At 42.9% G+C, this 24,374-nt stretch overlaps 1 protein-coding gene across 1 annotated transcript; it reads right to left on the bottom strand.

Moving 5' to 3' along the window:
- Positions 1-13,245: 13,245 nt before the first annotated feature.
- On the bottom strand, positions 13,246-17,099 carry LOC119292736. Its single transcript, XM_037571459.1, has 8 exons — positions 16,909-17,099; positions 16,502-16,819; positions 16,330-16,429; positions 15,594-16,241; positions 14,013-14,390; positions 13,810-13,923; positions 13,433-13,717; positions 13,246-13,362 (listed from the first exon to the last, which is right to left on the bottom strand). The coding sequence occupies exons 1-8, from the start codon at positions 17,067-17,069 to the stop codon at positions 13,246-13,248; spliced, it is 2,121 nt and encodes a 706-aa protein (XP_037427356.1). The 5' UTR covers positions 17,070-17,099.
- Between the last annotated feature and the right edge of the window lie 7,275 nt (positions 17,100-24,374).

The following is a 24,374-nucleotide window of genomic DNA, read 5'->3' as shown; positions in this document are numbered from 1 at the left end:
CCCTAGTTTCCGTCATACCGGTGTTATGTTCCTTGATTTTGCGTTCCTTACACGGTTGGGTGATTTATGGGACCCCCTTAACAGTTCGCTTTGAATAAAACTCCTCCAGCAAGGCCCAACCTTGGTTTTACCATTTGCCACCTAAGCCCTTTTCCCTTGGGTTTTCACGAGCCCAAGGGTCATCTTTATTTACCCCCCCCCCCCGGGCCAGTGCTCGTCGTGAGTGTTGGTCCAACCTGTCAGCCGCCGGTGGCCACCAGGGGCAACTCTGGGCTGGCCTACCGGAAGTTTGGATGATCCGGTGTGCCCTGAGAACGAGATATGCGCAGCTCCTATCGGGATTTGTCGGTGCATCGGGTGGCTTTGCTGGTCTTGTTTTACCATTGTCGAAATGTTTTGCGAACCGGGATTCCGAGACTGATCGGGTCTTCCCGGGAGAAGGTCTATTCCTTCGTTGACCGTGAGAGCTTGTGATGGGCTGAGTTGGGACACCCCTGCAGGGTATATAATCTTTCAAAAGCCGTGCCCGCGGTTATGAGGCAGATGGGAATTTTTTAATGTCCGGTTGTAGATAACTTGACACTTGACCTCTTTAAAATACATCAACCGCGTGTGTAGCCGTGATGGTCTCTTCTCAGCGGAGTCCGGGAAGTGAACACGGTTTGTGTTATGCTTGGCGTAAGTAGTTTCACGATCACTTCTTGATCGCTTCTAGCTTCTCGACCGACGCGTTGCTTCTCTTCTCGCTCTCACTTGCGTATGTTAGCCACCATATATGCTTAGTGCTTGCCGCAGCTCCACCATATTACCCCTTACCTACCTATGAGCTTAAATAGTCTTGATCTCGCGGGTGTGAGATTGCTGAGTCCCCGTGGCTCACAGATTCTACCAAAACAGGTGCAGGTGCCGAGGATACCAGCGTAGATGGCGCAACTGAGCTGAAGTGGGAATTTGATGAGGCCCTTGGTTGTTACTATGTATCGTTTCTAGATGATCAGTAGAGGTGCCCAGTCGGGGCGATCGGGGATATAGCATTTGGGGTTGTCTTCTTTTCATTTGACCTTGACCGTAGCCGGTCTATGAGTGTATTTGAATGATGTATGAACTTAAATTATGTATTGTGTGAAGTGGAAATTGTAAGCCAACTCTCTTTATCCCATTCTTGTTCATTACATGGGATTGTGTGAAGATGACCCTTCTTGCGACAAAACTACTATGCGATTATGCCCCTCAGTCGTGCTTCGACACGTGGGAGATATAGCCGCATCGTGGGTGTTACACAATGCTTGGATGAATTTGATGACTTTATGGCTAGACAAGAAAATTTCAATGCTTATGTTGGTAGAGAATTAAAGAGTAATGCTTTCATGATTGGACGCTTGAGTGATTATATGGCTAGAGTTAAAGACGAAGTTAAACTCATTAGTAAATATGCTTCTATGGTTACCACTCAAGGAGAACAAGTACTTAAAGCTCAAAGTGATTTGCTTGATGAATTAAATAATAAACATGATTTTGCTATTAGAGTGGCTACTAGAACTGGTAAAAATGACTCAGGAACCTTTGTATCCTCAAGGCCACCCTAAGAGATTTGAGTAAGATTCTCAGAGAAATAATTTAGATGCACCTAGTCCTTCTAAAAAGAAGAAAACGAAAAATGATAGGACTTTGCATGCTTCTAGTGAACCTGTTGTAGACACACCTGAGAATCCCAATGATATTTCTATTTCTGATGCTGAAACACAATCTGGTGATGAACATGAACCTAGTGATAATGTTAATGATAATGTTCATGTTGATGCTCAACCTAGCAATAATAATGATGTAGAGATTGAACCTGTTGTTGATCTTGATAACCCACAATCAAAGAATCAACGTTATAATAAGAGAGATTTTGTTGCTAGGAAGCACGGTAAAGAAAGAGAACCATGGGTTCAGAAACCCATGCCTTTTCCTCCTAAACCATCCAAGAAAAAGGATGATGAGGATTTCGAGCGCTTTGCTGAAATGATTAGACCTATCTTCTTACGTATGCGCTTAACTGATATGCTTAAAGTTAATCCTTATGCTAAATACATGAAAGATATTATTACAAATAAAAGAAAGATACCGGAAGCTAAAATTTCCACCATGCTTGCTAATTATACTTTTAAAGGTGGAATACCAAAGAAACTAGGAGATCTAGAAGTACCAACTATACCATGCTCCATGAAAAGAACTATGTTAAAACTGCCTTATGTGATCTTGGAGCCGGTGTTAGTGTTATGCCTCTCTCTTTATATCATAGACTTGAATTGAATAAGTTGACACCTACTGAAATATCTTTGCAAATGGCTGATAAATCAACTGCTATACCTATCGGCATTTGTGAGGATGTGCCTGTTGTGGTTGCAAATGTCACTATCTTAACGGACTTTGTTATTCTTGATATTCCCGAGGACGATAGTATGTCGATTATCCTTGGTAGACCCTTTTTGAATACTGCAGTGGCTGTTATTGATTGCAACAAAGGCAATGTCACTTTTCATGTTAACTGTAATGAGCATACGATACACTTTCCGAGGAAACAACCTCAAGTTCATAGCATCAATTCTATTGGAAAAATTCCAACTATCATTATTGGAGGTTTTGAATTTTCTCTTCCTACTGTCAAGAAGAAATATGATATTCTTATTATTGGGGATGTGCATATCCCCATTGAGGTAACCTAGTGTTATTCGAAATTTCTCCAGTTTCATGTTATTCGGAATGAGTTTGTTAACAAGATTTGATCAACCTTGTTAGTGGATTCCTTTTGATGAGCATGAGATGGATGAAACTAGAAGGCACAACCTTCTGTACCCTCCTTTTACTTTCTGTTAATTAGATTAAATAAAGTAAAAATAGTATTTTCTATCTGTTTTCTGAATTATCCATGTAATAAAAAATACCCCAAAAATAAAAGTTCTCCAAATGCCCTGTCAATTTAGTATGATTTTTTCTGGAATATTTGAGGATATTTGGCACTGAGAACACAACAGGGGGAGCTGGCACCTGGCCACGAGGGTCTAGGGTGCGCCCACTCCTATAGGGTGCACCCCCTGCCTTGTGGGCCCACGGTGGCCCCCCTCCACTTATTCCTGCACCCACACACTTCATCTTCCTCCCAAAAAATCACCATCCAGCTCAAGCACGAGTTCTAGCTCACTTTGCTGCCATTTTCGATCTCCTTGCTCAAAGCTCCATTCACAAAACTTCTTTGGGAGATTGTTCTTTGGTATGTGACTCCTCCAATGGTCCAATTAGTTTTTGTTCTAGTGCTTTATTCATGGCAAATTTTTGCTGCCTAGGTGACCATGTTCTTGAGCTTGCTTGTCAAATTTATGAGGTCCCAAGTAATTTTAATGCATGATATAGGCTCTAGGCACTTGTGGGAGTAGTTGCTATTAGTTTTGTTGAGTTTGATTCACTTTTATTTTGAGTTACTAAAAAATTCAGAAATTTTTCAGAGGAAGAAATATGTCTAGGAAAATGTACCAAGGTGGTTCTTCAAGAAAGAAAAGGCCAAGTATAATCTTCCTCGTGTGGCGAAAGTATTGCCGTGTGAATGGCCTTGTGATGATTTCTAGAAAGCAGACGGGATTTATGAAGACTTTTATTCTTTGGCTGATAATGCGGGCCTCACCGACTTCCTCCACGACCAGGCTGAATAGTATCTCTTACTCACCAATACTTTCATGCAAAACTTCTACTATTATCCTAAGAAATCACCTCCTTCAGTAGCTTTTCATTTATATGATGTGGCTAGGGAGATGTCATTACGTGATTTTTGTGCGGTTTGCAAAATACCCTTCGAGGGCAGCTTAGAGGAACCGCATCGTAAAGATGTGGATGGTTTTATTGATACTATTACTGTAGGGGAATCGAGGAAGGTTTCTGATGCAAGAATTACTAGCATACATTTTCCTGTTTTACGCTACTTTGCAATATTTGCTAGTCGATGCTTAATTGCTCGCGGAAACTGTGGAAACCATAGTGTTCCTGATATTGTTTTTTGTTCCATGCCTTATTTTGTGATAATTCTATTAGTATGGGTGCCATTATTGCTAAACGATTAAGCCTGAACCGTACGAAGGGGCCCATCTTTGGAGGTATCTATGCTTCACGCCTTGGTAGACACTTCGAGATACCCATTAGGCATTTTGAGAAAGAGGAAAAACTGCTACCCCCTACTTTTCTAGACTATAAGAGCATGGTAGCACATGAGTTTATTGTTAACAATGATGATAAGATGCTTCTGTATAATTTGAGATTTCATAAGAAACACAATGAGATTATTATCCTGCTTGTGCCCTCTTTGTTTGATTTAACTGCAGGCCATTACCTCGTCTTGCCGGAGGCCATCTATGCACGTTGTGGCCAGACATCGGCTCCAAAGCCCGAGCCGGAACCACCACTTGACCCTTATGAACCATCATCTTATCAGTGGTATCCGGAGGAGATCGCCAGTCAGTGGCAGTACAATGACACTCCTCAGTACACCGGGGAGAGTAGCCGCGATCCATGGGCATATACCAACTTAGGCCAAAAGCCTATGCTTGGGGGAGTACGTATTTCTCACCAACATTACATTTATGTTCACACACTCATTCTAGTTGTCGGTGCTCATACTTTTTCATTGTATTATCCAGGCTAGTTTAATTTCTTTTTCTAGCTTTCTTCTTGTGTGTTTTATAAACCTTAAGAAAAAACAAAAAATATATTAGTTAGCTTACTTTCCATGTCTGTAGTAGTAATAATTAAAAGAAAACCCAAAAAGATTTCCCGTTCTTCTTTTGCTTGTTGGGAGTTTTCCCATGTAAATAGTTATATTTCTTTTCTTTCCTTTGGGGGTCGAGAGGAGAAGACCATAGTGAAAATGTTTAGTGGCTCTCATATGCATGATTGTTGATTTAACTTGGAGCCCATATTACCTTGTCTTCTCTCTTGAATTGAATGCTTGCAGATTCCAGCTTAGTCCAATGCACGTGCACTATTATTATTATACACACTGTTTGGTCATGCAAGTGAAAGGCAATAATGACGATATATGATGGACTGGCTGAGATGGGAGAAGCTGGTATGAACTATACCTCTCTTGTTTTTGTAAATATGATTAGTTCATCGTTCCTGATTTAGCCTATTATGAATAAACATGTTTGCAATGACAATTAGAGATTACTGCTTATACCATGCTTGATTAGCTAGGAGCTTATAATGGTTTACCTTGCGTGCCAACATGCTATTAAAATGGTTGTGATGTGGTATGATAGGGTGGTATCCTCCTTTGAATGATTCGAGTGACTTGACTTGGCACATGCTCACGCATGTAGTTGAAACAAAATCAACATAGCCTTCACGATATTTATGTTCATGGTGGATTATATCCTACTCATGCTTGCACTCAGTGTTGATTAATTTTAATGCATGTTCATGACTATTGTCGCTCTCTTAGTTGGTCGCTTCCCAGTCTCTTGCTAGCCTTCACTTGTACTAAGCGGGAATACTACTTGTGCATCCAAACTCCATAAACCCCAAAGTTATTCCATATGAGTCCACTATACCTTCCTATATGCGGTATCTACCTGCCGTTCCAAGTAAATTTGTATGTGCCAAACTCCAAACCTTCAAATGAAATTCTGTTTTGTATGCTCGAGCAGCTCATGTATCAATTAGGGATGTCTGTATCTTCCATGCTAGGTGGGTTATTCTCAAGAGGAGTGGACTCCGCTCCTCATTCACGAGAAAATGGCTGGTGACCGGGATGCCCAGTCCCATGATCAAAAGATCAAATCAAATCAAAATAATTAAAAAAACTCCCCCCAGGAGTGTTGCTAGTTGGAGGCACCCGTTGTTTCGGGCAAGCCATGGATTGGTGCTTGTTGGTGGTGGGGGAGTATAAACTTTACCATTCTGTTTGGGAACCGCCTATAATGTGTGCAGCATGGAAGATATTGAGATATCATAGTTGTTATGTTGACAGTGAAAGTATACCGCTCAAAATGTTATTCATCTCTATTTCACAATCGAGCTCTGGCACCTCTACAAATCCCTGCTTCCCTCTGCGAAGGGCCTATCTATTTACTTTTATGTTGAGTCATCACCCTCTTATTAAAAAGCACTCGTTGGAGAGCACCGCTGTCATTTGCATGCATTACTATTAATTTATATTGGGTATGACTTGACTGGATCTTTTTTACCATGAATTAAAATGTTTAGTCAGTCCTTGATCTTTAAAGGTGCTCTGCATTTATGTTTTGCGGTCTCAGAAAGGGCTAGCAAGATACCATCGTGTTATATCATATTATGATTGTCTTGAGAAAGTGTTGTCATCCGAGTTTTATTATTATTGCTCGCTAGTTGATTATGCCATTGATATGAGTAAACATGAGACCTAAGTGTTATTGTGAATATGGTTAGTTCATAATCTTTGCTGAAAACTTGAATGCTGGTTTTACATATTTGCAACAACAAGAGCAAACAAAGGTTGTAAAAGGTTTTCTTTATCACTTTCAGTTTGTCAACTGAATTGCTTGAGGACAAGCAAAGGTTTAAGCTTGGGGGAGTTGATACATATCCGTCGTATCTACTTTTCTAAACACTTTTGCCCTTGTTTTGGCTCTAACTTGCATGATTTGAATGGAACTAACCCGGACTGACGATGTTTTCAGCAGAACTGCCATGGTGTTATTTTTGTGCAAAAAAAGTTCTCGGAATGACCTGAAAATCCACAGAGCAACTTTTCAGAATTAATAAAAAATACTGGCGAAAGAATTAGCGTCAGGGGGCCCACACCCTGTCCACGAAGGTGGGGGCGCCCCCTGCCCCTGGGAGCGCCCCCTGCCTCGTGGGCCCCCTGAACGTCCACCGACCTCAACTCCAACTCCATATATTATCTTTCGCGGAGAAAAAAATCAGAGAGAAAGTTTCATCGCGTTTTAGGATACGAAGCCGCCTCCAAGACCTAATCTCTCTAGGGAGGGCTGTTGGAAATATGCCCTAGAGGCAATAATAAATTGGTTATTATTATTATATTTCCTTGTTCATGATAATCGTTTATTATCCATGCTATAATTGTATTGATAGGAAACTCAGATACATGTGTGGATACATAGACAACACCATGTCCCTAGCAAGCCTCTAGTTGACTAGCTCGTTGATCAATAGATGGTTACGGTTTCCTGACCATGGATATTGGATGTCGTTGATAACAGGATCACATCATTAGGAGAATGGTGTGATGGACAAGACCCAATCCTAAGCCTAGCACAAAGATCGTGTAGTTCGTATGCTAAAGCTTTTCTAATGTCAAGTATCATTTCCTTAGACAATCAGATTGTGCAACTCCCGGATACCGTAGGAATGCTTTGGGTGTACCAAACGTCACAACGTTACTGGGTGGTTATAAAGGTGCACTATGGGTATCTCCGAAAGTGTCTGTTGGGTTGGCACGAATCGAGACTGGGATTTGTCACTCCGTGTGACAGAGAGGTATCTCTAGGCCCACTCGGTAGGACATCATCATAATGTGCACAATGTGACCAAGGGGTTGATCATGGGATGATGTGTTACGGAACGAGTAAAGAGACTTGCCGGTAACGAGATTGAACAAGGTATCGGGATATCGACGATCGAATCTCGGGCAAGTACTATACCGCTAGACAAAGGGAATTGAATACGGGATTGATTGAATACTCGACATCGTGGTTCATCCGATGAGATCATCGTGGAACATGTGGGAGCCAACATGGGTATCCAGATCCCGCTGTTGGTTATTGGTCGGAGAGTTGTCTCGGTCATGTCTACGTGTCTCCCCAACCCGTAGGGTCTACACACTTAAGGTTGGATGGCGCTAGGGTTATAGGGAATAGATGTACGTGGTTAACGAATGTTGTTTGGAGTCCCAGATGAGATCCCGAACATCACGAGGAGTTCCAGAATGGTCCGGAGGTAAAGATTTATATATGGGAAGTCCTGTTTTGGTCACCGAAAAAGTTTGGGGTGCTATCGGTAACGTACCGGGACCACCGGGAGGGTCCCGGGGGTCCACCAGGTGGGGCCACCGGCCCCAGAGGGCTGCATGGGCCAAGTGTGGGAGGGGACCAGCCCCAGGTGGGCTGGTGCGCCCCCCCCCCCCCACAAGGGCCCAAGGCGCCTAGGGTTTGGGGAGGGGGCGCCTCCACCTTGCTTGGGGGGCAAGTTTCCCCCTCTCCCCCTTGGCCGCACCCTAGATGGGTTTTGGGCCTGCCGCCACCCCTAGGGAGGGAACCCTAGATGGGGGCGCAGCCCCTCCCCTTCCCCTATATATACTTGAGGTATTGGGGGCTGCAAACACATGAGTTTTCCTCTCCTTGGCACAGCCCTACCTCTCTCCCTCCTCATCTCCCGCGGTGCTTGGCGAAGCCCTGCAGGATTGCCACGCTCCTCCACCACCACCACGCCATCGTGCTGCTGCTGGACGGAGTCTTCCCCAACCTCTCCCTCTCTCCTTGCTAGATCAAGGCATGGGAAACGTCACCGGGCTGCATGTGTGTTGAATGCGGAGGTGTCGTCTGTTCGGCACTAGGATTGTGATTTGGATCACGACGAGTACAACTCCATCAACCCCGTTCACTTAAACGCTTCCGCTTAGCGATCTACAAGGGTATGTAGATGCACTCCCCTTTTCCTCGTTGCTAGATTACTCCATAGATTGATCTTGGTAATACGTAGAAAATTTTGAATTTCTGCTACGTTCCCCAACAATGGCATCATGAGCTAGGTCTATGTGTAGTTTCTATGCACGAGTAGAACACAAGTTGTTGTGGGCGTTGATTTTTGTTCAATATGCTTACCGTTACTAGTCCAATATTGTTTCGGCGGTATTGTGGAATGAAGCGGCCCGGACCGACCTTACACGTACACTTACGTGAGACAGGTTCCACCGACTGACATGCACTTGTTGCATAAGGTGGCTAGCGGGTTCCAGTCTCTCCCACTTTAGTCGGATCGGATTCGATGAAAAGGGTCCTTATGAAGGGTAAATAGCAATTGACATATCACGTTGTGGTTTTTGCGTAGGTAAGAAACGTTCTTGCTAGAAACCCATAGCAGCCACGTAAAACATGCAAAAACAATTAGAGGACGTCTAACTTGTTTTTGCAGGGTATGCTATGTGATGTGATATGGCCAAATAGAATGTGATGAATGATATGTGATGTATGAGATTGATCATGTTCTTGTAATAGGAATCACGACTTGCATGTCGATGAGTATGACAATCGGCAGGAGCCATAGGAGTTGTCTTAATTTATTGTATGACCTGCGTGTCATTGAACAACGCCATGTAATTACTTTACTTTATTGCTAAGCCGTTAGCCATAGTAGTACAAGTAATAGTTGGCGAGACAACTTCATGGAGACACGATGATGGAGATCATGATGATGGAGATCATGGTGTCATGCCGGTGACGATGATGATCATAGAGCCCCGAAGATGGAGATCAAAAGGAGCAAAGTGATATTTGCCATATCATGTCACTTTTTGATTGCATGTGATGTTTATCATGTTTATGCATCTTATTTGCTTAGAACGACGGTAGTAAATAAGATGATCCCTCATTAAAAATTTCAAGAAAGTGTTCCCCCTAACTGTGCACCATTGCGAAGGTTCGTTGTTTCGAAGCACCACATGATGATAGGGTGTGATAGATTCTAACGTTCGAATACAACGGGTGTAAGCCAGATTTACACACGCAATACACTTAGGTTGACTTGACGAGCCTAGCATGTACAGACATGGCCTCAGAACACAAGAGACCGAAAGGTCGAGCATGAGTTGTATGATAGATACGATCAACATGAAGATGTTCACCGATGATGACTAGTCTGTCTCACGTGATGATCGGACACGGCCTAGTTGACTCGGATCGTGTAATCACTTAGATGACTAGAGGGATGTCTATCTGAGTGGGAGTTCATAAGACGAACTTAATTATCCTGAACATAGTCAAAAGGTCTTTGCAAATTATGTCGTAAGCTCGCGCTTTAGTTCTACTGTTTAGATATGTTCCTAGAGAAAATTTAGTTGAAAGTTGATAATAGTAATTATGTGGACTAGGTCCGTAAACTGAGGATTGTCCTTGTTGCTTCGAAGAAGGCTTATGTCCTTAATGCACCGCTCAATGTGCTGAACCTCGAACGTCGTATGTGGATGTTTCAAACATCTGACATAAACGTTTTGATAACTACGTGATAGTTCAGTAATGTTAAACGGTTTAGAGTTGAGGCACCGAAGACGTTTTTTGAAACATTGCGGAACATATGAGATGTTCCAAGGGCTGAAATTGGGATTTCAGGCTCGTGCCCACGTCAAGAGGTATGAGACCTCCGACGAGTTTCTTAGCCTACAACCTAAGGGAGAAAAGCTCAATCGTTGAGCTTGTACTCAGATTGTCTGGGTACAACAATCACTTGAATCGAGTGGGAGTTAATCTTCCAGATGAGATAGTGATGTTTCTCCAAATTCATTGCCACCAAGCTACTAGAGCTTCGTGATGAACTATAACATATCAGGGATAGATATGATGATCCTTGAAATATTCGCGATGTTTGACACCGCGAAAGTAGAAATCAAGAAGGAGCATCAATTGTTGATGGTTAGTGAAACCACTAGTTTCAAGAAGGGCAAGGGCAAGAAGGGATACTTCATGAAACGGCAAATCAGCTGCTGCTCTAGTGAAGAAACCCAAGGTTGAACCCAAACCCGAGACTAAGTGCTTCGGTAATAAGGGGAACGGTCACTAGAGCAGAATTACCCTAGATACTTGGTAGATAAGAAGGCAGGCAAGGTCGACAGAAGTATATTGGATATACATTATATTAATGTGTACTCTACTAGTACTCCTAATTGCACCATGGTAATAGATACCGGTTCAGTTGCTAAGTGTTAGTAACTCAAAATAAAAGGCTACAGAATAAACAGAGACTAGCTAAAGGCGAGGTGAAGACACTACTAGATATTTCATTATAACCGAGGGTCCAATCACCGTCGGATATTTTTGATCACCGTCAACTATTACTAAAACCGACGGTACACCGTCGGCCATCTCCCGTCGGCCTTGCTCCGTCGGCCATTACAGTAATGGTCGACGGTACAGTCGGGTAATATTGTCACCTACGGTAGTAAGCCGACGGTGAGCCGTCGGGCATGTTATTGTGACCAGCTGGCTCATCTTAGCCCGACGACATTTATAGCCGACGGTTCCTCGTCGAGCATTTACTCTCCGACGGTTATTGCTTCCCGTCGGTTTTCAAAGTAGTCGACGGTACATTTGTCCCGCTGGACTTATTTATGACCGTGAGGAGAACCAAACCGTCAGCTCATTAGATGGTCGACAGTGTATACGGCCTTTCAGGAAACCTGTTAGCCGAGGGTGAGCGAACACCGCTAGAAAACCTATTAGTCAAGGGTGAGCAAACACCGTCAATTTATAAATTCACCAACAGTCTGAAGTCCCCATTGGCATTCTCTATAACCGAGACATATTTTCCACCATAGGTCATTACTCACCCCTCGTATATTTCTTTCACCAAGGGGTGTTTCATTCCATCTCATACACAAGCACAAGGTATTGAGTTACATCCAAATTGCATTAACCATAATTATCAAATGTCGAATGCAGAACAAAATAGTAACTGAGATAGGCCACATTTTGCATAAGATAAATTGTCCACTAATACAAATTTGTCCATAAGATAATAAAGTGTTTCAAATATCTAACACAACTACATTTTGACATGACTTGAAGATCATTAGATTTTATAGCCAATCATCATCATCGCCATCGCCACCGCCATAGCCATAGCCATAGTCATCCTCATCTCCATAGTCATCATATTCCCCATCACCATAGTGATCATAGTGCTCATCACCATACAGATCACCCTCGCCATAGTTACCATATCCCCCATTGCCATAGTCGTCGTCCTCATCATCATTTCCATGACTCGTACTGCCTCCAGTCCTGCTTCCCATTCCCTAAGTAATGACAAGACTAGTTGTCAGTATAATGTAGCTGAAATTTAAGTGACCTACAGGGATCAAACTTAATTGTTCTAATTGACAGGTTATCTGCGAACTGCTATATGACAGCATGATTATCCAACAATATGATGCCTGTTCACCTTTCGTTCCTTCACATGAAATTTTCAGAGGAAACATGAATCAGCAGGAACACATTCCATACACATTTACCAAGTACTGTGCATATCTATCTGCAACCCCATTATCAACAGTGTTTACATTTCGCAGTCACATGACAAAGCCGAATTAGTAAACTAACAGACCGCTATTGGCAAGTTTGGGCATATAGTAAACTAATTAAGAATGGCATGTACAAAGAGCATAAACTAGCAGCATGTGCCCCAAGGTGAAATAATATTTGCATGTATATGTATTATAATTGAAATGCATATGTACAGAGGCTTTATCGAACATGGTACAATGCTTAGATAAAGGAAGAGTATCCGTAAGAAAAATATTCCGGATGGTTAGCCTAAATGCTTTCATGTCTACTAATTCGTTCCCTGCGACCTCAGTAAATTATACATGAAGTACAAATAAATTATTGTTCATACTATCATATTTTTCCTATTAATGATTTTTTAATTAACATGGTTCAGTTTATCTAGTTTTGCACATAAGAAATGATAGCGAATTTAGATATGCAAGCAAACAAGGCATATGTACAGAGATACAAGCAAACAAGGCATATGTACAGATAAACAAGCATGACAACTGTAGGCTATCAAGTGTGGTCTTCACTGCATTTTTTTCTCATAGATGTGCAGATAAACTTGTCCTATCAACCATCAAGTATTTACATGTAGCATCAGTCATTTCTCTTGGGTGATATAATCCTTTAGAGGAATGCGCCAATATAGTTAACCATGCATTTCTTTTCTAAATCTGTAATTAAAATATATGAAGGATCTACATCTGCTGCTACTTTCCATGACCAAAAATACTGCACCTGACTTGCACACACAAATTCTCTCTTGATGTGCTAATACATATGCAAAGACAAACACATAAATGGTGGAACAAGGAGAGGTAATCCCCAGACTTGCGAGCACGACGACAATGAACTAACCTTTTCGGTTTGGTGTTGAGGCACATCACCTCGTCCCCTTTGAAATCCACCTTCAGAATATGATGGAGACTATGTATCATACACAAAAGAAACATTACTTAATGGGTTCAATTGCTGAAAGCCTACAATTCAGATGGGTATAACTTACCAAGTCATTTGTTGCTGATTGCATTATGCCATCAAAGTCGACTCCCCCTTTCTCAGCCAAAGACTACAAACATCAGCATGTCAGCACATACCTATTCACTCAGACTCTAATTTACAAGAGAAGATAATATTACCTGAACAACAAGCTCAATGCCTCGAAGACGCTTGATCTCCTGCTTCAAATATTTGTTTTCTCTTTCTAGACGCTCCTCCTTAGCAGATTGCACCGGCTGTGAGGCCATCGCCCTTTTAGACTTAAACTTCGCCTTCTCTGCTTTGCTAAACAACTCATTAGCAATTCCCAGCCTGCCATGTGGCATTCTGCCTGCTGCTTCGTAGATGATTTGTCCATCTAAATCCGGGTGCTCCTCTTCCCAATTTTCTCCATGGGCATTTTTCATTGCCTTATCAAAATCCTCCTTTTCAAATTAAAAATTAACGGTAAACTGCAGTGTTATGCACATAGTTCTCATGATGATTATAATGAACTAAGTTGCAATATTTTACTGACCCAATGATCAGCAGTTCTTTGACTGCATATCTGCTCTTCATCAGTCCCTCGATGCAATTTGTGCGTGTGAAGCCAAGCACCAGAAATTCCAGGGTCTTTCCCGGTTTTGAGTTTCTGCATTTCAAGAGTGTGACACATCATCCAATGTAAATGAAACTTCCTTATTAAACAGTAAGCACAAAGATGTTTGACGAAAATAGTACCAGAAATTGACGTGTGGCGACAACATTTCTAGCACCACTGCAATGGAAGACCGTGTCCCCATTAGCAAGTCTGTTCCTTTTGTTGGTTAAAGATAACCCTCTAAATTCAGTACTATTCCAGTGCTCACATAGTAGATGCCAACCAACGTCTATACCAAAGTCAACTCTCTTTGCAGAAATTAAAGCTTCCTTAGTTGGCCAGCGGTTACCATCCTCATCCTCTTCTGTTAGTTCTGTAGGCAATTGTCCCTTCTTCTTTAATCTTTTGATGGCTGCCGCCTTTTCCTCATGTAGCATCTGCTTCACTTTCCTAGTTAAGTTCTCCTCCAAAACACCATCTGCCTTCTCTTGCTCCGATGGATCACACTTGAAACGCCACTGCCAAAAACCATCCCAAAGCATTTTTTGTTAGTTACTAGTGCATTTGTGGAAGTGAGCATATGCATAATCATCAAAGCTTCCAACACTTCATAGATAAACCAAGTAGTTTTGTCATGGTTGTGACCAAAATAAAGAATTTTAACTACCACCTATCCACCAGTTTTAGACTTCTTATGTCTAAATATAATATGTTCACCTCTGTTTCAGAATTCTAAGTACTAGAAAAACTGATTCAAAATTCTCAAAGCATTGTGCGCATATACTTACCCAAAATTCTTCCACTATTTTGGAAGCTGCTGTTCTTACTTCTGGACCAGGGGACCACTTGTAGTCCTCCCAACACAATACCGGTTTCTGATCATTTTTTGGACCAATTGGCGGTGGATACATCTGGCGCACTAAGGCACCTAGCACCGTTGATGGATCACGAGCGCTGTATGGGTGCCTTTCCCATGCCCTGTTATAAATAAAGATCAAATGTAGTTAGCACATGAACATTGCTCCAACAAGTAAAGCAATTGGAATATTTAATACTTACATGCCAACGGGAACTATAAGCGGTCGGTCAATTTCCTCTAGTCTGAGACCGGCTGAAGTCCTAGTTCTTGGTGTTCTAGGCTTTTTAGCCTGTACAGTTGACTGAGTTGATCCATTGTTTCCTACGGAGGCACTAGAAGAAGACCTGTTCGACCTAGCCATTGAGACACGCCTATGATGCAAGCGGGTCATCCTATTTACATAGTGACAAATGCATTCTTATTAGCCACATAAAAAAAATTAGTAGATGATTACCAAAGGCATGATAGTAGAAGAAGAGAACAACAGAAAACATTATGTAACAACTAAACTAGAAATACTATCAAACATAATATATTATTCAATAGTTGTGTCACTAAATCACTATGTAATATGTATTACTACCAATAGTAAACATACTATATTATTCACTAGTTGTGCCACTATATAATATTTATTAGTACCAAGACAGAAAATGACAAGTGCAAAAGCTATAAATGTTCAGTAATCATCATCGTCATATTCAGAGTCATGCTCTATTGCATCATCCTCATCTTCGGTCTCATATGTCTCTTCTTGTCCTTGCTCTTTAGGTAAATCTTCTTCTTCCTCATCAGTACTCTCGTCCAATTCATCTTTTGAAGATTCTTCTCCCTCATAATTATTGCCTTGATTTTCTATTACATAAATTTCAGAGGGATCAAGCTCCACATCATCTGACTCCTTTCTTGGCTCAGTAGATTCATCAACAAATTTGCCACCATCTACAGAAAAACTACCTAGCTGACCACCTTCCTGGAAATATTCATCTGTAGTAGATGGGTCATTTGCGCAGTCATCAAAGTTACTCAAGCTGGTACCTGGCTGAATAGTGTAAACAACCCTCCAATCACGAAGATCTCTCCTGGAGTATGCGTAATGCAAGTAATAAGCTTGCGTAGCTTGGTGAGCCATGGCAAATGGTTCAAAATTACTTAGCCTTGAAGACCACTTTATCTCCACCAAACCTAATTTTGCATTTGGCTTCACACCCTTGATGGGGTCAAACCAACGGCATTTGAAGAGTACCATCTCAATTTTTCTACCAGCTGTGAAGGATACTTTGATAATTTCCTCAATGACACCATAGTACTCAAGTTGTTCAGTCTCTGAGATGAAGGATGACAAACAAACCCCTGTGTTCACCGTTTTCAACCTTCTACGTTTTTTCTCAGATATCTCTGATCTGAAGCGAAAGCCATTCACATCATAGGAGCTATAGGAATAGGCTCTAGAGCTGCATCCATTAGCTAAATTCCACAAGTCCTCATCAGAATTGGGATCTTCTTTGCACTACAATGAAATGAAAAGAAAAACTCGGATTATGAAACATAGTAGTAGTTGAATCGTGAGGATATAATGCTAATTAAAATGTGCTTACAGCAATCTCGAACCATTCCACAAATTCGGATGCCATCATTTCATCAAGGCCCTCCGATGGCAAGTTTGGATGACTTGCATATTTTTCATCTTCATATGTTCTGCAAATCCGCGTATGATTATAAACATCTTGCACACTTCAATTCTAAAACTACAAATTATTCATCACTTACTCACGAAATCTATCAACAGCAGAGCAGTTAGTCAAAATGTACAGCCTTGCTGCATTCAACTCTTCACGCGATAGTTCTCGGGCAATAGGCCTCCCATGTAGGTTTCCAACATGCTGAAATACATCTAAGGTGCAACCATCATTCTGCACGCGTGTTCCTCCATTATTATATCGAGGATTCTTCTTCCATATTGTGCGAACATGATCACTAAAGTAAAGAGAAACACAATTCGTGATCTCCTGCACAATACAAGCTTCAACGATTGAACCCTCCACTCTTGCCTTGTTTCGCACTTTTAAACGAAGATAGTGCATTGCCCTATAACAAAATATTAGAAGTTTCAGCAATAAATGAAATAAATATATCAAAACACAATGTACAGATCAATGTTATATAGTCTAACATACCTCTCAAAAACATACATCCAACGATATGCCACAGGGCCGCCAACCCTTGCCTCATATGGAAGATGCACTATCAGGTGTTGCATTACATTGAAGAAGCCTGGTGGGAACATTTTCTCAAGCTTGCATAATAGAACAGGAACCTCCTCCTCAAGTTCACGCATCCGTTTTGGAGCAATTTCTTTGGCACACAATTGCCGATAAAAAAACTTAACTCTGCTATGACCTTCCATTCAGGTTCTGGGATGAAGCCTCGTAGGGCAACTGGCAGGAGGCGCTCCATGATGTGGTGGTCATGGCTTTTCAGCCCAATGAATTTGTTTGTACTCAAGTTGACAGTTTTACTCAAATTAGCAGCAAACCCATCAGAAAACTTCACTTCTTTAAACCACTTAAGGATGGTCATTCTATCTTCCTTGCTGACACAATATTTCGCTCTAGGTTTCTTCCACACAGCCCTTGAATTCTTGTTCAGGTGTAGCTTTGGTCGATCACAATACAAAGCAACATCAAGGCGTGCTTTGTTGCTATCCTTAGTTTTCTCAGGAATATCAAGGCATGTTTTTGGTAAAGCCTCAGATACATTTTTCTCATTGTGCATTACATCAATGTTATGGCGAAGCAGCAACTTCCGAAAATACTCTAGCTGCCACAAACCACTTATAGCTATCCAATTGTGCTCCTTCCCAAACCCCTCAAATTTACTCTTGCCAGTTTCATCATAGACAAGACTTTGGAGTTCTTCATACACCTGTTCTCCGGACAAGGGCTTTCGTGGAGGATCTAAAACTGTTTTTTTCTTGCGAAAACATTTCACACTCCTACGAAATGCATGGTCACTGGGAAGGAATCTCCTATGGCAGTCAAACCAGCATGGTTTTCTCCCATTCTTCAATGAGAATGTCTTTATGTCAGATCCACATATAGGGTTCTTTCCTGGATGATCTTGACCGAGAATAACTAGTGCAAGGATCAGGTTACTCTGCTTCATGCACATTTCTGGTGGAAGATTATAAGGCACAACAAATACTGGCCAACATGAGTAGGAGGCTGCTGTAATACCAAAAGGTGTGAATCCGTCAGTTGCTAGACATAGCCTTATATTCCTTACTTCCTCAGCAAATTTTTTAAATTCCTTATTAAATTCCTTCCAAGCTTCACCATGAGAAGGGTGAACCATTACTTCATCACTGTTATGAGGCCTTGCGTGATAGTCCATGTGCTTGGCAGTGCTTTGTGACATGTACAACCGTTGTAGCCTAGGAGTAATTGGGAGATAGCGCAGAACTTTTCTTGGTATCTTTGTAGATTTATTTCCTGCGGTTGTTTCCTCATATCTAGGTTCTTTGCAGATAGTGCATTTTTCTTTATTTTCATTCTCCTTATAATAAATCATACAATTATTGGGGCATGCATGAATTTTGACGTAAGGCATTGCTAGACTATGCACAAGCTTCTTGGACCTATGGAAGTTTGCTGGGAGATCTTTTGCAGCATCATCCCCAACAATGTCATGTATAAGAGTCATCATCTCATTGTAACAAGCTTCTGACAGATTATGTTGTGTTTTAATAGTCATTAGCCTTCCTACAATGGATAGACGTGATTGTGTGGTCTTCTCATGCAAAGGTTTGTCGGCTTCCATCAACATTTCATAGAATTTTTTAGCAGCTTTTGTTGGCTCATCACCTTTAGAAACTCCTTCAGCAACAATTGCATCAACTAGCATGTCATTCATTCTATCTCCATCCCCCACGTTATCATGCTCTACATTTTCAGGTGCATTAGACTCCCCGTGGCTAGTCCATCTCTCATATCCTAACATGAACCCATTGCTGCACAAGTGTGTGGTCATGACATCCCTTGTGCACTTATGACCGCAAAAGCACTTGCTGCAAGGACAACAGGATTTCCCGTCTGCAGCAGCATCGGGCAATGAGAATGCATGATCTAGAAAATTATCTACTCCATGTTGCCAAGCATCACTGATCAACTTCCCTCGTCTCTCTTTGTACATCCAACTACGGTCGACATCTACATTGCTACAAAAATGTAGAATGGAAGTAGGAGGTATAGTATAAGCATTGGATTTAATCATGAACGTAAAGTGTGATATATATTAATTATATAGTAACAATGAGAACATCAATCAAACAACTCTATATTTGGCCTACATTGGCCATAACTAACAAGATGGTCATTAGGAGCTCTATCCAAACAAGCTAACTAATGTGCAAGTTTATTAATACCTATTTCAACTTTCTGAACAAGAAACTGAGGGAATTGTTCAGGTTATTCATGGCCATCAGAAGCACATACTAGTTGGACATAAGTTGCTACTGTAGTAAACACATAAAACATAACCTTTTTGTGAGCATACCAGTTGAATCCTAGATTTAAGGTTCTACAAATATTCTCTCCGTTTCTTACATAATTAGTTCCCGGCTAACATGGTTTAGAAAGAAAAGAAAGAAAACAAGATCAACTCGTACAACAAGAAAACTTGCCAAACTAAAATTATGAACCGCCAACAAACCAATACTGATGGATCGTGCAGAAAAGAAATTGCAATGTACAAATAATGGACAATCAGCACAATCACGTAAGATAGAAAAGAAGAAAATTACTCAAGGGGGTGTGCCAGAGACGAGCAGAGAGGGGAATGGGGAGGGAGAAGAGAATGATACCGTGGCGCCCCACTGTGATCGCTGTGTGCCGATTGATCGGCCATTACAGAGGAAGCAGAGGAACTCCTGACCACCCGTCGGAGTGGAAGCAAAGGGACGCCGGGCACCCCTCGAGCTAGATTGGTTTGGAGAACGAGGATGTGTTTGTTTTCAAAGAGGACCAGGAGACTATGGCGGTTAGTTTAGGACCTGATTTGGTGCGTGGTGCATCGGCGCGCGAGAAGTTTTTGGTGGCCGCGCCAAGAAATCAGCGCCAGATCGCCAAAGAATTCGGTAACAGGAGTCCACGGCTGCGAGGTGGGCACTAACCACTACGCGAGAAACGTGAAAAAAAAAATAGATAACCACGAGGCCTCCTCAACGGATTGAACGGACTCAATTATATTATCCCACGAAAACCACGGTAGACGGTACATATGTTATTATCTCTAGATCACATAATCGTGTCAATGTTGCAACAAATTGTCTCTGGTGTACATGCTGATTAACTAATTGACCAAACAACTCAGTCTCCACATTTATTTGTGTCAAAATTTCCTCAATTTCAGTTTCAAAAAAAAATCCCAAATTGCCTACTGTACTGTACTGACCTGAAGAGATTGGGCGTGGTTAGGTCGTGGCCCGCCCAGACGGTGTCGAAGAAGTCGCCATGCTTGCAGGAGGCAGGGTCGAACTGGACGCGGCGGCGAGGTACCTCCGGGGCCGCCAGTAGCTCCGAGGCCGCCAGTCCTCGTCCGTCTTCTCCGCCAATGCGGGCTCTCCCCACCCAACCCCCGCTTCCCCATCCAGCTCATGGCGACACGGGAACCTGCTGCTGCTGCCTGCCGCTTGACTTTGGGGTCAAATCTGAGACGAGAGTGGAGGACGGTGGCAAGTCAGGTGACACATCTAGGCGGCGACCGGCGTTGAGAGAGAGGTGAATGTGAGCCGCAGGACTGAGGGGATAATAAGCGGCGGGGCTGGTCAACTGCGCTTTGAGAAGGTCTAGTATAGATAATATCTGAGGAGGCATATGTCACAACTTGTCTGATGTCCACCTGGTATAGCACGCTAGGCAAGCCTGTTTAGTCTTGGGTTCAAACCGTGCGGTGCACTTAATTTTTGCACACGCGTTATTGATTAATTATTATTACATATGAAATCATATAGGAGTACAATAACTTTTATTTTTTGGGTCATTTGTTTTTTTTAAATCCTATTTTTATTCTTAGATTTCTCACAGTTCGTCTGGCACATACACGATTCCTTTTTTTTAACATGGCACATATACGATTCTTGGTATGATCATAATACGTTTTTTTGCGAAAAATGGCCACAATACCTTGGATGATCCATTGGTGTGTTGTATTTGGTTCCACCGCGCACCGGGTTTTTTTTGCATGGTAATACGTGTCTCATTCATATCATAAAGATCAAATTACAAGCTACGTAAGGATCGACATGACAAAACTGAAAAGATAGCAAAACATCTCTGAGCTAGACACCAACGCTCCGTCACATGCCCCCAGCACGACCACAGCAGCCACCGAAGAGAAGAACGACGGATCACCTTCTCACCCAAGCTCGACGTGGCTCCATTGCTGATATGCAGCTTTGTGGACCTCCAAGGTGGCTCACCAAAACTGAAGTCATTGTCATTGAATGAATCAGATCTAGGCAACACCCCAGGACACGCTAACGAACTCAAGATCTGGCACTCCACCACGACTAAGACGCCGAAGGAGGAAACTACACTTTCCATCCATCAACCACGAACCCAGCACATGTTTCGTCTTCCAAATGTCGTCGATGCAGTCCACAATCTACATCCGCTCCTAGACTACGTACCTCCCAAGCTCCGTGCCGATGTTGGGGCAGACGCCGGCCCGAGGACACATGTCCACCACGAGGATGCCGCCGCCACACCATCCTTGCTTGAACAGGCTGGTTTTCAAAACCACCCCAACCATAGGGCCGATTGACTTGTCGGAGAAGGATCTGAAGAATCTTTATTCAGCGCCGTCATTGCCGCCACCGAAGCCAAGACGATGAGCAACCTAAAAACAAAGCTACTTTAGCCTAAAACTATTCCACACACACACACGGAGAGAGAGAGAGAGAGATCCGGCGACCCCCCAGCACCAACGATCGAGGTCGTCGGCGGAGGGGAGCCGCCGTCGAACTCTCTTTGGGAGAGACGCTAGCGAGATAGCCCTTTTTCTTCACGAGGAAGAAAGAATGACCACTGCTTAATGGTTGATTTGTTGTGTTTGTGGTGTCTCATAAGGATTGTACGTAGAGAATCATATGTATATATATATAATTACTCTTTTTTAGTTTTGAAATACGGAACTCGGGCTTGTAAGTCACGATAGTACTAGTACTTCATGACCAGCCATACGTGTTTACTAAGGACCTAAAATGGTGATGAAAAATATGAACGGGTTCATATTGTACAAACATAGCCTCACCGATGCAGGGGACGGCAGCACTTTGAAACGGTAAGGCCCCTGTTGCTCCATGTGGCAGACTCTTTGTAGAAAAGGTGATACCTCCCTTTTACTTTCTTGGTTGGGAGGAAAAAGAATGGTCGCACTGCTTCGGACAAAAAGGATCATGTGTACGTATAGTATCGTATGCATAGCATTCCACTTCCTTAATTTTAAAATACAACACTCATCCTCGTTATAATTCAAGATGTAATTAATACTTCACGACACATTTGCATTTAATTAATAATATACATAAAGGTCGGGGTCCTTCTAGACAAAGTTGCATTTATTAGAAAAACTAAAGATACGTGCAAGGCAAAAGTTACAGAAGTACATGACCAAGAAATTATCAAACTAGGACTTTAATTAGTAAGTGCAATTTTTTTAAACATCATATTTGTATTATCATGTACCATTTTTTTAAGCATCCTATATATTAATTGTGAAAAAGAACATAATGCACTCGCTTACAATAGCAATGCTAGATGTTAGTTCTTGGAATCTTCTTATACTGAATTATCTGGAATATAACATCGGTCATTCTACATATGTTGTCCATTGAAACATATCGTCGAGAGGGAAAGTCAAATGCCGGTTATCACTATACACCATCGGGTATTTTCTCAAATAACCAAGAGGCACATATCTACCGCCGGCCATGTCCTCTCATAGGTGAGAGTTTTGTTTTCACCTTTGGCTATTAAATTTCACCGTCGGGCATTACATGTAATCCCCGTGAGTGTGGCAAAAACCGTCGGGCATTACATGTAATCCCCGAGGGTGTACCAAAAACCGCCGGGCGTTACAATTAACCGTCGGGCATTACATGTAATCCTCGTGGGTGTAGGGAAACCCGTCGGGCATTACGTGTAATCCCCGTGGGTGTAGGGAAACCCGTCGGGCATTACATGTAATCCCCGTGGGTGTAGGAAAAACCGTCGTGCATTACATGTAATCCCCATGGGTGTAGGAAAAACCGTCGGGCTTTACGATGAACCGTCAGGCATTAAGTTGGATATCCGAGGGGTGAATTTTCACCGTCGGACATTCTAGTATACCGTCGGGTATTAGTGGTAATACTCGTGAGTCGACAGTAACCGTCGGCCATTATAACTACCGTCGGCTATTACTGTAATACCCGACGGTCCGTCGGCTATTAGATTTCACCGTCGGAAATATGGGGATTTCTAGTAGTGAGATATGTGTTGGAAGTATTTCTAAGGTTGATGTGATCAAACATCGCACGCTCCCTCTACCATCGGGATCGATGTTAAACCTAAATAATTGTTATTTTGTGTTTGCGTTGAGCATAGACATGATTGGATTATGTCTATCGCAATACGGTTATTCATTTAAGGAGAATAATGGTTACTCTACTTATTTGAATAATACCTTCAATGGTCTTGCACCTAAAATGAATGGTTTATTGAATCTCGATCGTAGTGATACACATGTTCATGCCAAAAGATATATGTAACGCCCCGGATCCGATGCGCCAGGTGTCTGCTAGTTATTCGTCGTTGTTGCCATGTCATGTGCTTGCGTGTTGCATTTTATCATGTCGTCATGTGCATTTCATTTTGCATACGTGTTCGTCTCATGCATCCGAGCATTTTTCCCGTTGTCTGTTTTGCAATCCGGCGCTCCTATGTCCTCCGGCGTTCCCCTTTCGTCTCTCGTTGTGAGTGGGTGTTAAACATTCTCGGAATGGATCGAGTCTTGCCAAGCGGCCTTGGTATACCACCGGTAGACCGCCTGTCAAGTTTCGTTCCATTTGGAGGTCGTTTGGTACTCCAACGGTTAACCGCGTAGCCCGAAACCCCTCTTTCTCTTTGCAGCCTAACACCCCTTCAAAGTGGCCCAAAACCCATCTAACTCCCCTCCATGCTCTCGGTCGTTCGATCACGATCGTGTGGGCGAAAACCGCTCCTCTTTTGGACTCTCCTAACTCCCTCTACCTATAAATATGTGCCTCCCGTCCAAATTCGTGGATGTTTCCTACCCTAACCCTAAAAATTCCCCTCCGCGCCGCCGGACATGTCCGCCGACGGCCGGACACGTCCAGCGCCGCCGCCCGCGCCCACTCCGGAGCCGCCACGTGGCCCAGCCACCGCGCCCCACCGCCTGGCCCGCGGAGCCCACGGCCGGCCCGCCCGAGTCGCGCCGGGCCCGAGCGTCCGCGCCCCCGGCCCGCGCGCCTCCCGGCCGCGCCGCCCGAGCCTCCGCCGCCTGTCCTCGCCGCCGCCGCGCCGAGCCGAGCTTCGCCCGCCGGCGTCGCCGTCCTCCGGCGCCCCTCCGCCTTCGCCTCCTT

This window comes from Triticum dicoccoides, chromosome 4B (genome assembly GCF_002162155.2).
Source record: "Triticum dicoccoides isolate Atlit2015 ecotype Zavitan chromosome 4B, WEW_v2.0, whole genome shotgun sequence".
NCBI classification, from domain to species: Eukaryota; Viridiplantae; Streptophyta; class Magnoliopsida; order Poales; family Poaceae; genus Triticum; species Triticum dicoccoides.
This window is presented reverse-complemented; position numbering and strand designations above follow the sequence as displayed.